The 13673-nt window shown below is 38.5% G+C and overlaps 1 protein-coding gene across 5 annotated transcripts; it reads right to left on the reverse strand.

Moving 5' to 3' along the window:
- Nucleotides 1-277: 277 nt before the first annotated feature.
- On the reverse strand, nt 278-12249 carry tmem269 (transmembrane protein 269). 5 transcript variants are annotated; one of them, XR_014601618.1, is made up of 8 exons: nt 11993-12249; nt 10902-10953; nt 7832-7979; nt 6915-7012; nt 3600-3743; nt 3297-3500; nt 2143-2210; nt 278-1836 (listed from the first exon to the last, which is right to left on the reverse strand). XR_014601618.1 is itself a non-coding variant. In XM_084068595.1 (7 exons), exons 2-7 carry the CDS (start codon nt 10924-10926, stop codon nt 1727-1729), a joined length of 729 nt encoding a protein of 242 aa, XP_083924721.1. In that variant the 5' UTR covers nt 10927-10953; nt 11993-12249; the 3' UTR covers nt 278-1726. The 5 variants fall into 5 exon arrangements, 4 of the variants coding, with proteins under 4 accessions (XP_083924721.1, XP_083924722.1, XP_083924724.1 ...); XM_084068595.1 differs by lacking the exon at nt 2143-2210; XM_084068596.1 differs by lacking the exon at nt 2143-2210 and having other exon boundaries at nt 7832-10257.
- Between the last annotated feature and the right edge of the window lie 1424 nt (nt 12250-13673).

Here is a 13673-nt window from a genome sequence, read left to right on the forward strand (position 1 = left end):
CATTATGGGAGATTCCTTCATAAAAAACAATGGCGTGTTACATTAATGGAGTACCATTCAAAATATGGTACGTAGACTATGAATTTTTCGACACTATCAGATTATGGATGTTGTAAATGGTGCGTACAGTGTTTGGACTTTTACGAGACTGAAGCATTACTACACATTGGGATAGTTGTCCTTCCAACATGTCATATGTAAAAATATAAATCAATTACACTTTAAGGTATTTTTGTCAACAATTAAAGCGAACAGTTTTATTGATGCATCCTTTTTATTGTCAAAATGTACAGCATTAAAAATACAGATCTTCATAAGACCATTTCTGTTATCTCTGGGCAAAGAAAAAAAACGGTTGTACCTACTGTATAATGCTCTTGGCCTGTGTACTGTACATTACTCACCTTATAGGTTGTAAAACCACAGTAGCCACACAGGAAAGCTACATATGCACTATGATTGTACTTATTTGTACTTAGTTAAGTGTTTAGTGTGGCGATGTCCCAGATATTCTTTTATCTTAGTTCATTTGATTGATTTAGGATCACTTTGTATCATCTGAGAAACAATGGGAAAGGTTTAGCTATTGCATGTATTCAATTTTGGTTATGAAAGGTGACTTTAAAAGCATTTCAAGGACTGCAGTTTCCAACTGAATGAATCAAGTTGACATGTAAATATGGAGTATCAGAAATTCATAGGCTCTCGAGAACAGACATTTAACTGCTACTCTGCACCATTGCCCTCAGCAGAACCTCTAACCAAGACATTATATGATAACAAACTATTCCCTGATTAGCCACTCACTATATACAATCATAGCAGGGAGAATCACAAACAGCCTTTTTAAAACAAGCTGCTTCAGACTAAAAATGTGTCCAATCTAAATAAGACTGGTCTACAACAAAGTCATGTGTCAAGAAGACTGGCTGTGTTAGGAAGTCAGACTGAAATAGCCTCTTAAAACAGAGGCAAACTTATTATGTAAAATGTTAATGTGTACAAGAATAAAGATGCTGTGGATAATGCTTCAATACTTCAATATAGTTATTAAGCTATGCATAAGAATGGGAGACAAATGTTATGATGTCCTATGATGTCACACATCAAACATTTGAAAACCAAATTACAGATCCACATATAGTATAAATACAGCTTCTGACTTGGTATGAACACTTCTCTTTATATATTATCCTATACATTCCATAATGATTGTTGTCATGTTTTTGTCATTCATTCGTTTCAGTAATTACAACTTATACTGTTGCCCAAATGATGTCCCAATACTGAGAAAAAGTATTTAATGTAAAAACAAAACAAAATACATTTTGACTGTTTTGCTATAGATTGGGTTATTATTGTGCTAGGGACATAACACACAGAAGATAACCTTCTGAGCATGCAGATGAAGATTGTTTTGGAATGAGCCAACCAAACCCCCTGGCTTGAATGAAAACATAAAGGCCATTACATCAAGTAAGCATGAAATGTTTATCCTTACACCAACATTAATAAAGTCCTTCTCATACCTCATACTAATTCTATTCAATCAACTTGTCTCTCGTAGTCATCACATCTAAATAAATGGAAAGCACAGCGAGTGGTCTCCTCAGATGGGTGAGCTTGGATCCTCCGTGACAGTAGGGGGCAGCAGCAGACTAATATCCTTCGTTCACCCGGACGGGCCAGTAGCGAGCCTAGTGGGAGCTTGGGACCATGACCCCCTCTACATTTTGCAGCTCCAAAGGGATGTTGGGAACAAAATGTAGGACACAGACCACAGCAGGTAGTACACACATGCTGATGGGAAGGAGGAACAGAGTACCATGATGACTCCTGCAAAATAACAAAAAGAAAACAAAAGTGAGGACTACAAACCTTTAATATTCACAATTGTCACGTTTAGGGATAGGCTATAGCACCCCTCCCTGTTGTGTCATTCTGCTTTGTTTCTTTTGTGAGCATGTGCTCCTTTCTGCGCAAAGTTCAGAAACCTGCTTTCATCACTGGCATTCAAGTTTTCCCCCAGCTACTAATAGAGCTCAACAGTGAGTTTCCGGAAGTGAAAATCCCTTTCATATTCTGATTCTAGAGGATTTAGATTATTAGTCATAATTTTGTAACCATCCAAGGTAGACTTACCACGAGTTATGAGATTGTGAAACGATGTTTATGCTCCTGTAGAAGCCACAAGTCCGTATGAGATCAACCTAGTTTTAAGAAAAACATGTTTTATTCGCGATGATATTCATGTACTACACTACCCACAATCTGAAGTGTAACAGCGATGTCTCTGTTTGTTGGAGCTCGCTGTTACAAAGTTGGCTCATGAGTTACTGCTACTGTACCACTGAACTCTACGGGCGTTTATGTTACGCTTACCTCTTCTGACATGATGCGTTTGTTTAGAGTTGAGGACAAGAGTGCCCAAAGAGAGGAAAGTCGCTACAAAGCTACTAAATAATGTTACAACACTATTATTAACAATAAACACGACAATATTGACTACGGTTAAATTCACAAAGAAACGAGATAAACTATATTTAGATTGAAAGTTGTATCATTCACAATGGCTCGGGATGATGGGTTTTCCAATTATTATGTTTTTGACCCGGATGAAATGTTTTATGGTCACGGTTCAGTTGCTTGACTTGGTTCCAGGCTAAAAGCTCTTTATGGAACTTCTGAAACGTCAATGGAGTAAATGAATGAGAATTTCACTTCCAGAAATGGAGCTGTTAAAAGATTCGGCAGTCACTGTAGAGCTCTGTATTTATTACTGATAATAAAGGTTTCCTTCCTGCCTTGTATAATGTATAATACCTGAATAATCAAATGTCCTCTGTTACCACCAGTATGATATTTACCTCCACCAACGCAGCTGAATGGGTCTGTAAAATGACTGTGGATAACTGCAGATTTTCATGAAACTTGGTAGCTATGATCAGTAGAATACACCAAAGAGATGATTCACCTTTGGGTCAAAAATTCGTGAACCATCAGTAGGCTGCACAAAAGAGATGATTAAAATTTGTGAACATGTCAATTTCACTCTCAAGGTCCAGGTCAAAATGACATATTTACATGGTGTTGGAGGAGGTATGCACTGTACTGAGTGGAATCGTTCAGTTAGAATATTTTTTCAAAACAAGCGCTAGGTGTTAGTTGCACATTCAAAAGCCAGCCACTATTGATAACTAACCATTCATGAACACAAAGTAAAGATGTTTCCAGAAACCTCTCGCTTGAACTTCATGGTGAGAAAAAAATAATCTGTTGTAAATGTTTTAGTTTACCTCCAGCATAGACAGCCTTCTTCCAGGCCTGGGACTCCAGCACCCTGTCATGAGGGTAGAAGACGTTCTGGCTGATCATAAAAAGGATCATGGCCACCGCCAGGACTCGCAGCAGAGCCATATTACCCCCTGAGAGCAGAGAGGCACTGGCCAAAATGGCTGAGGAGTAGATACAGGGTAGGCCACGATACATAAACGGGATCCCTGTGCACGCAAAAAAGAATTGACAAAATTATATCATTCCACATGAAACATCATTTATATCATATGGAGTTGTGCTGAATTCCAGAAACATTTACTTACCGCTTGAGAAAAAGCAGAGGCGTACGAATACAGACATGACATAACACATGCACAGGATGTTGTCCAGTAGGTCAGGTGTCCTCAGCAGCAATGACGTCGCAATCCCAAATGTGGTGAAATCAGCAAAATCATCTAGTTTGGCACCTGAGCATAACATATGATCCATTTAGAAACAGGATGTGTGGTACTAATGTATGAAACTCAAATGATAGAGTATTGTAGTACATTATTCAAGTTAGGACTTCAATGCCCACCCTCTATTCACTGACACTATATTTTCCAAAAAAGATTGCAGCCTGAGTAAGCTGCATTTATAGTGATGGCCAATGTGTATTATTTGATGGTCTGTTTAAAGGGCAAGACCACTTTGGTAGAGGTTTGAGTTGTGTAGTTACCTTGCTATGATGTAACAACAAAGGTGGGCAAGAAATCAAAAATAACTTCTCCATTGACTAGAAATTGATCATTCTAAATATGCTCCTCATTGACGTACATTGTAGGGCAAGACCACACTGCAGGCTCTTTTTAGCCTGAGAACGAAAGCAAACAAACCAGATTCTGACAGTATAGAACACCAAACCCAGTACTGTTTTTTTTATGTAAAAAAAATATCAAAAACATATATAAAACAAAACAAAAAAAATTGAATGATCAATTTCTAGTCAATGGAGAAATTATTTTTTAATTCTTGCCCACCTTTGTTTTTACATCATGGCAACGTCAACTCAAACCTCTACTAAAGTGGTCTTGCCCTTTAAGCCGTGCAGTGCCACAGATGAAAGTCACAATGATTTAAATTCTACTGAATCAGTCTAAATACGTTTATCAAAGGCCCATTATGGCAACAGACATTTTTTCTGACAAGTGATAGCACATGTGTGTAACATGGGCATTCTGTCCCCATGCACACGCACATCTGCATGTGTGTCTCTGTATATGCATGCACGTGTATCCACAATGTAGACCCCACATGCATCTACGTGCAGTGGAAATTCCGCTGTCAGCCCAACAGGTCAATATTCTGTAAACAACATTCCCAAAACTCTTGCTCTCTTTATCCCACAGGGGCACAGCACATGTTTTCAGTGGATGAGGTGATTCTGACCCACAAGCTCAAATGAACGACATGGAATTCCACAGCCCAGGGTGAACAATTTGAGCAATTTCAGATATGCAGAGAGACCAAAGCAAAGGGATAAAATAGACAATTGGAGCGTGAGCCTGTGGAATTAGGGTGCTTAATAGGAAAGTGATTGTTCAATTGACAAAAAAAAAGATGGGGTAGGGGGGGCATAACAACACGCACCCGCAAAGTCATGCAGAAAAACACAGTCGGGACACAAAGCCCCCTGAAATGTGCAGGGCAACGAAGCATTGTCATGCACCTGGGAGCTATTTTGGGCTGCGGAGAAAACGTTGACAACCCACACACGGGTGTCGGCCATGTTGAAAAGCTATTGGTGCATTTTGATTTACTGTATATGATGCCATGATCTTTTGAAACGGTGCCAGTGGGGCTACGTTTTGAATGCATCTTGTTTGCTTAGTGGGCATTTTCATTGATGGAGGGAGTGAAAAGAGGATGTCAGGCCACGTTACCCCTCTCATTATGACACCTTCATTAACTCCGAAAAATGCGCAACCTGTGGATGCTGCTGAAATAAGGTGAAACAAAACAGATCTCTGAAATGTTTAAACATGTGTATATGCTATAACGATTTTTGGAAGAAAAATGATCATGTCAATTATTGTTCTATAGTTTTCTTTTACTTGAACCACCTGTAGCCAGTCAGAGCTGAGCCTCAGGAGCCACCATAGAGACGGCTGCACTGTCCACTTCCTTGTTTTCAACAAGGAAGGTTTTGAAAGGAAAAGACATGCAGTCCGTCCGTTCTCTAGATATATTGACATGACACTCATGGGTGGCGCGGAGGTATCGCGTGATTTGGCTAGACAGACAGGAAATGGTGGACTGTCTCGCGATACTTTGGCCGTTCAGAAACATACTTTGTGTCCTTTAGATACCTCTATAAAATTATACAGTGTACACATCGAAAAGCAACACAGCAGAAAACAATGTGTGATATGTCTTCTTTTATATTCCTGAACCGATTATATGACAAAGGTCGCAATCGTTCAGAAATAATGTTTGTACATGAGCTGGTCCAGCCGGCTCCATCCACTGCAATGTATTTCATCAAACTTCCAGTGCGAGGTTTGCCACCCATGAGTGTCACGTCAATATATCTAGAGAACGGACGGACTGCATGTCTTTTCCTTTCAAAACCTTCCTTGGTTTTCTTGGTGGTTGCTGGTTGTGGGTCTTGTGACAAATTCAAATTCATCTAAATTCATCTATGCTGGTGCCAGGGTGAGTAATGTGTTTCATGCCTATTGTTTTAATCATGTCATGTCATGTTTATAATTTTATTATCATGTTTATTATTATGTTAATATTGTAACTAAACTCTGCTGTGATGATACAGGTCGATTAGCTCTGGTCCATAGCGTTCTAACGCTATGGACCAATAGTTTGTGTTATTGCGTTGTTATTGCGTTGTGTGTTTATGTGATTAAGTGCACCTCTTTTCACGGTGATGCTCTTTTATTCTTTCTGCATGCTGTGTGTGCGCTCTGGCTGTAGGCTTTAAGTGGGTATAGAGTGAGTAGCTTATAGCTTTAGCTGTTTTAGCTTAGCACGCCCTGTTAAAGGTTGTCACCCACAGGCCAAATGACAATGGATTTACTGTGGTTTTCAATTACTACTACAAGGTCTATGTAGTTGTGTTTGGGGTTTTAGTAACTGTTGTGTACATTATATTTTGGCTGTCGTTTAGTTATTGCATTATGTGATATTTTAATTAGGATTCTAATAAATACTACCTCATTGCATTATATTAGTTATGTAGTGTTGTATCCTGTTCCAAATAAATCTATGTTTGGGGGAAACTCACGTCTCTGCCTCATTGATGGTATCTGCATATTTAGGGAACTCAAATTATAGTTATATTACAAATTCACTTTTTTGTTAACCAATTGTGTTTGAAACATTACACATTCATCTATTTTCCTTGATATAACATCCTCAAGGTGGCGTTGTCGGACATTATTATATTCAAAGTAAATTCTTTGCCACACCAGGTTACACACCCATTGTGTCCAATGGTTGAGTTTTGTTTTCAATTGTACATTCTTGTCTATGACCTTGTTTGACCAAATTATAAAGTCCAGACAAGGGCTGTGCAGTGAGTCCTGCCAATATCTCAGTACAAATTTATCACTGGTGAGTGCCCCTGAGCACAACACTGAACTCACCCAGTGCAGAGCAGGCATCTAGTCGCCTGGCAACGGCTCCATCTGCCAAATCCAGAAGGTAGCCAATCAGGACCAGCCAGCATGCTGCATATTGATGCCTGGACAAAACGGGGGAAATATATTTGATTTGGCAACAAAACAGCAGAAAGCACACAGCTTAGGCTATTTGCACACACTATGGAAAAGGGTTGAAAACACAGATGGCTATATGTTGACATAGTTCCATGATAACTCAAATCACTCTCATTGACAGATACAATTACTCATTGGGTAGGCTAGAATGTTGCACAAACAGCCATGGACTTCATTCCAATAAGGGTGTATGCAGTAAAGTTCCAATAAAGATGTATGCAGTCATAGTGAAGTGCTTTGGATAAAGACCCACAATTGGCACATTATGCTGTTCACAATCTGTACAAGACAAAGTTAAATACCTCCCTGGAAACACCAGGTGACTTTGATCAATTCTGGCTGCACTGGCTGAACTGTGCCTTTCTCTCCCCTTGCCTACCTCAGATCAGCTGATTTGGACAGCATGTGATCATCAGCTTTAAATGTGTCACAGAGGTTTTGAAAAAAGTTGAGCGATGCACTCACAAAGTGCCTGCATTAGCTGAACGATGTGTTCCACTGCACCGTAAAATCCTCAGTAGGCCTGTTAATGTATCCATTTGTAACTCTGAGAGTGTACAAATGTTACCAATTGGACCCGTAATTACAGGTCCATTTGAAAATGGAGTGTGTAGGGTTATTTGGTTAGATTTACACTCTCAGAGTTAACACTGAGGATTTTGAAAATCAATTTCAATCCGCTTCAAACACAAAAAGGCAGACCAAGGCCCACAGAGCTGTATGAGCGTCACTTTTGCTTCAGCTGGTAAAGAAATAAAAACAAAACATTTTACAAATCCACTCACCCGCTAAGACTGCTCAGAATGGAAGCCATGCCCATCATCATGTTAGCCAGTGACAGAGCATTGGCAGCATTTTTACGTGCAAACTCCTTGATGTGTAGCCCCGTAGCTTGCTCACGCAGAAAGAACTTGTTGGTATACGGGAAGAAACCTGAGACCACATGACGACAGCAACACTTAGTTATACTGTAGTTGACAAACCGCTGTTCTGTGATCAAAAACAACCTCCCCGAGATGATAGATTACAGCTTACTGAAAGGTTGTTGTTATGGTGAGTCTATAAATAATGAAATTGCTTTATGAAAATCAGCCATGTGTGATTAATAATTTCAGTCTAGTGGGAGTCCATAATTGCACAAAATCATAGCATACCTTGTGCATTTTCTTTTCTTTTTAAAGCATAGTTTTACTACAAAATCGATCCTTCCAGCTTATAGAAAGAAGCATCACTTACCAAGACTTTTGTTAATTGGATGGAGACACCTTATGATACATTAGTCCTTTTTTTTTTGACACACAAAGAATTTAGGAACATTCACAATTTTGTTACATTCATTCAGGCAGTGGTATACATCCTAAAGGGTGAAACATTGGGAAGTTACCTATTCATTATTTAATTAGCTACAGTACATGTATTTACAGAGGACACCTAATACTGGCACGAATGAATTGAAAAACATACATAGTAGTAAAACGTTATTGTCAAGAAATCCAATATTTGAACAGGTTGCATGTTAAGTGTTGACACTCGATTGTAGACTAGTGAGGGGTCGACTGCACGCAGATTTCCCCACACCCAGGTGTGGGGGAAATACTATGGACATTTAGGATATACTACATAATATGCACCAGGCTATGTGAACGGAGGGCCTACTACAGTATTGACAATTAAAACGCTTCTGATCCATTAGCCTGTAGCTCCAATAAAACATAGTGACCTGAATTAAGCGCTAGGCAGCAGAACTCGCACGGCTAACTGTTCAAATCTATTAAGAACACCTCATCTGCAGCCCTTAATGGTAGGCTACTCTATGTAGCATGCATGAAAGCAATAAAACTACAACTTGCTTTGATTTTAAATTGTTCAAATATTTTAAAGAATATATTACAATATTAAATATTAAAATATTATGATGAGAAAAAAAAGCACTCAACTGATACTGCATTGGTAAGTCAGAAAAAAATAAGTTGATATACTGTATTATTCACTCATAGTGTAAGACAGTAACCATAGAAATGGCTACAGAGGTTGTCGTCAGCAAGATGGAATGACTGCTGACACTGCCTCACTCTTGCCAGAACTGCTTGTGCCTCCGAAAAAGCTGTGATGTTTTTTAATGAAGACAGACAAAGCAATCTTTGTTTCTCTCTGCCTCCTCTCTTGTGAGTTTAGAATTCCCACAGAAGTTTTTCTTTTTTTTCTAAAGTAATAGTACTATCCTTTGTATGCAAAGATTAAGACCTGTAAAAAGTAATTAAAATGTTGCAGTGGCAACCCTCCAAGAAAGTCAGCTAATCTAACTGTGAAAAGTGTTAAAGTCATGTTCCTACTATTATGTCACCCTGAACTTCCTGTGATTCCAAAGCCAGGCGAGTTCAAGAGACTCTTCATCTGAAAGAAAACAGTGTATGAGACACAGCACAAAGCCAACAATAACTTGTATTTGACAGCATGCTTTTATTTCTTATGTTTTATTTTGAGAGATTTTCCACAACGTGCAACCATATTAATTGCTATTTTAGCTATGAATCATAAATCAACCAACCAATTGATCGATGTAGACACGTTCTGCGTCTAAAATTTGTACCAAAAAGTCCATACCATTGCCAATGGTAGACAAAGTGTATTTTTTTTTCTTCAGATATTCAGAATGATCACCTACTCACAAATAGAGGGACTATAGAGAATCATGCATACATCTGTGGGTATTCCAGATCATATTGTCAACAAAGTGCTGCTAACCAAATCTCTAGCCATCTAATACACTGTCTCAGTCATTAATAAATAAAAGATTGAGACAGAGCCAGACACACTGACATTTTCAAGCAGGTCTATTTCTGGTTTGCTGCCTAATGAGTGCAAGGCATGATGGGAAATCCCAAGTTATGTAAATACGCTGTTGTTACCTGGTAATGGACAGAGACTAACACAAGAACAAACAAATCTCCCAACATGGGGAATCTGTCTGTACCTGTCCATGGCTATTGTTTATTATTATTACTATTATTAATGAAACATGAGAATAAACAGCAATGAAACTGGAGGAATATATTGATCGTAGTACTGGACATCAAAGGTTCTAATATAGGCCAAGACAAGACATTCTATAAAGTTTATAAAATTCTCATCAGCTGTGGTTTATGGCTGATGCGTGTGAAGTAGAGTAAATACCAATACGTTTTACCGTATGTCAACAAACAAGGCCGATCTGTAACAAAAAAATGTAATGCAAAAAAGTAATAACCAGTTACATGTTGACATGATAACAAAACAGAAATATCCTGCTGATTCTGCAGTATGAAAATTGTTTCTTTTTCCTAATTTGTCTCACTTTGGCTGCCATTGCTAGATTGGGTGCATGTGAAGTATTTTGACAGACAAGTGATGGGAAACCAGGGAGAGGTATTTATTGTCAGGGGGGGGGGGGCTTGTATTGCACAATGCAGCTTCGAAGTTTAAAACGGGCTTCATGAAACTCTCTAGCATCCCTATTCTGGGGGAAACATACAGCAAAAATAGCAGCTCTACAGGCTCACAAGCGCATTGCAGGCTATTTTCAGTGTGTTGGAGTTGAGAGAACAAAGAAGCGGACCTAATATTGGGTTTAAGTGGTTAATGAACTTTCATGATTACCTGTAATGAGCTATTTTGTAAAGCCTACCGTAATCTAAGAAGACTAAACATGTATTCCACTGTAATAAGTAATAATATTGTAATATTATTATATTTATTATATTATAATAACATTGTAATAAGTACCAAAAAATCTACACATTCTCTCATGCCCCATGATTGGTTCTTTTCCACGGCATTTCAGATTATAAAAAGAGAGATTGAGAAGCAAACACCTACCAGAGGGGGGAGTCAGCAGAATCATGATTATCTCTTGGTCAGCTCACAGCAACTGAAATAGTACAAAAGAAAAAGGAACACTTAATCTTTGACCATTTTTAAAACATTTTGTCAACAACAGGGCTTGTGTTTAACTACAGTATATAAAAATACAACGGGAAATACCCGTTGTGACCTTGTAGATATGCTTTTCCCCACTATTTCTGATGATTTGTAAAATTTCCACGTGATTACATGCACAAAACATACTGTAATGCCTCAACAAATTAACTGAGATGCCCATGCTGGTATGACAGTAACATGACAGTAACATACCACACACCTAGAATGCATGTTATTAGCTTCAGCTGCATTTAGCCATGGCCATCCACAAAACAGGTAGCTTATAGCAGACAACCACACTCCACACAGAAACATACAAGATGCAGCCACATGGTCAAGTATGTCCAAATAGAGTCATACTTGAAACCTTATTCCTTACATTTACACTGACTTGTCCCATTTAGCAACACCAATCCCAGATGGAAGTAATAATGGTACTTTGACTATTAAAGATTATCAACAATCGAAGTAGCATAGTGATTAGGCCTACCTCACCTGACCTATTATATGCTAGCTATAGACCTTGTCTGTGGAATTGCTATGGAACAGCTTGGGTCTAAATTTAGAATGTTTCGGATGCCAAGGGTGAAAAGGTCTATAATCTTGCTTATGGCATTGTTGTTAAAAATTGAAAGAAGTAAATAAATAAATAATCTTGTTCATAATTTATGTTATTCCGAAATGTGATGCAACAATTATCATAATTCTTTAATTAATGGTTAAATAGTACCACCATCCTCAGCACCAGGCTGTATTGCAGATCTACCATAGAGGGAACACTCTGACCATAATGATGGATCAGAAGCATAGCTATGTGATGTGGATGCTGATGTTTCAAACAGGCTAATACTGACATTTCTGTAGGACAGACAAAAAAAGACGCAAGCTGCGTCACAGAGCTCCCTGAGATCCGTGATCACAGTGGGGTAACCGTGTACAGGCTACACCTCAAAATATCAATGATAAATGATTAACATATCAAGTCTTACCTGAAAGGACGTCCAAGATCTGATTGTTTTGTGCAAATAGAATGATATCGAGACGTCTCTCACACGCACGTAGGTAGGTTTTGTAATAATGAGGACTAAAGCTATGTCTTCCGTGATCGCCTATCTTTTGTGTAGGCTCTATCAAACTGCCACCTGCATGTTTACAGCATAACATCCAGTAACCTTCATCTCTGTCACTTTTCAGCGCGTCCCTTTTTAAAGCCCTAGGATAAATCCGCTGGAATATTCCAGCGGAAATGACGCCACCGTGCGTTCTAGTTTTTTCCACAATTACGGTCATCTAGAAAAAAAAACGTAAAAAAAGAAAGAGAAAACAGCTCTTTGATCATATGCAAATGACCTGTCAGTCTTTAAATACAACAATCACTCTATTAATTCGGTAAGTTATCCATGACTTTTTTTTATAGATAGATAGATATCCTCGATATAGGCTACTTTAGCCTATTAATCCCAAAGGAAATGTGTTCTGTTCAACAGCTCCAGTGCAATACAGATTGTCAATAAAAAGAAGCATAATTAACATATAAAATACATTACATCAATGGAAATAGAAATGCAGTAAAAAAAAATATTAGTTATAAGAACTTAAAAATGCTTAGTAAAAAAAAAAGCTATATAAATATTAGCAGTCCAACCCCCTCCCACCTCCTCTCCCCGCCAGTGCTTCATTGTACATGGCCCTTTGAATGAAGGACAGGGGTCAACTCAGGATAGACATTTATACTCAGTGTATGTACATGCATGCTGTTTTCTAAGCTTGTGCAAGAGGAATGTGTGTTGAGATCCAGACCTAACAGTGTGTGTCCTGTGTTACAAGTGCTGAGACAATGTGTGTAAATGTGTATGTGCTAAAGTAGTTTTGTGTTTGTGTATGGGTCCATTGTCCATGAGTTGGGTGAGACAATATAGTGGTCAGCTAAGGTCGAATGACTGGACTTCTGGACCTCCAAAAGAATGTGCCTTTATCTCCTGTGAAAGGTTTTAAGGTTCCTGTAGCTAATCATGTCTCCCAGACCAGCTAGTCTCAGTTTTAAGGTTGACCACAGTAATCAATGGACTATGTCTATTAGGCCTTCAATAGTGATGTGCATGGTTATATTGTAATGTGAGTGCATTACAATATGGGTACTGGTATATTAGTGTATAATGATATATGATATTATGTATGGATGCATACATGCAAGTACAAAGACCATGTGCTGTTTAAATGACTGTTCCTCATTAACCATCAGATATTTCTATGTGTGGCATCCTGCAGGGGATGAGTGTCTCTAGGTTTGTTCTTTGTGTGGTTCAAATCAAGCAAGAGTGGTTACGTATCATACTTATGGCTATTACTGAGATTGCTGACTTTTCAAAGGACAGTGTTACTTGAGGACAGAAGGAGATCAAATCAAGTTCTACCAGCTAAACCGTTGGTTTGGTTTGGCACAGTAGCTAGTTGTGGATTCCAATAAGGTGATCAGGTATTCTGCTGTTGATGAGAATGTCCAAGGCATGCAAATGGAAAGACACACACGGCAAGCGAAGCCACACTTGATTTGATTTATTAGACGTAATAATTACATGTTAAATGCTTCTCACGGAAAAGTAAAGGATAAAATTCCAATGGAACACTGCAACAGGGAAACTTGAGACAAAAAATATATATGTAGGAGTG

This window comes from Gymnoscopelus microlampas (assembly GCF_963454915.1).
Source record: "Gymnoscopelus microlampas genome assembly, chromosome: 10".
Lineage (NCBI taxonomy): Eukaryota > Metazoa > Chordata > Actinopteri > Myctophiformes > Myctophidae > Gymnoscopelus > Gymnoscopelus microlampas.

Coding starts and splice junctions, on each gene's coding strand:
- tmem269 (XM_084068595.1), bottom strand. CDS start 10,926: ATGATTCTGCTGACTCCCCCCTCTG. Junction 3,501..3,599: donor CCTCTGCTTTTTCTCAAGCG/GTAAGTAAATGT, acceptor TTGCGTGCACAG/GGATCCCGTTTATGTATCGT. Junction 1,837..3,296: donor GAAGGCTGTCTATGCTGGAG/GTAAACTAAAAC, acceptor GTTATTTTGCAG/GAGTCATCATGGTACTCTGT.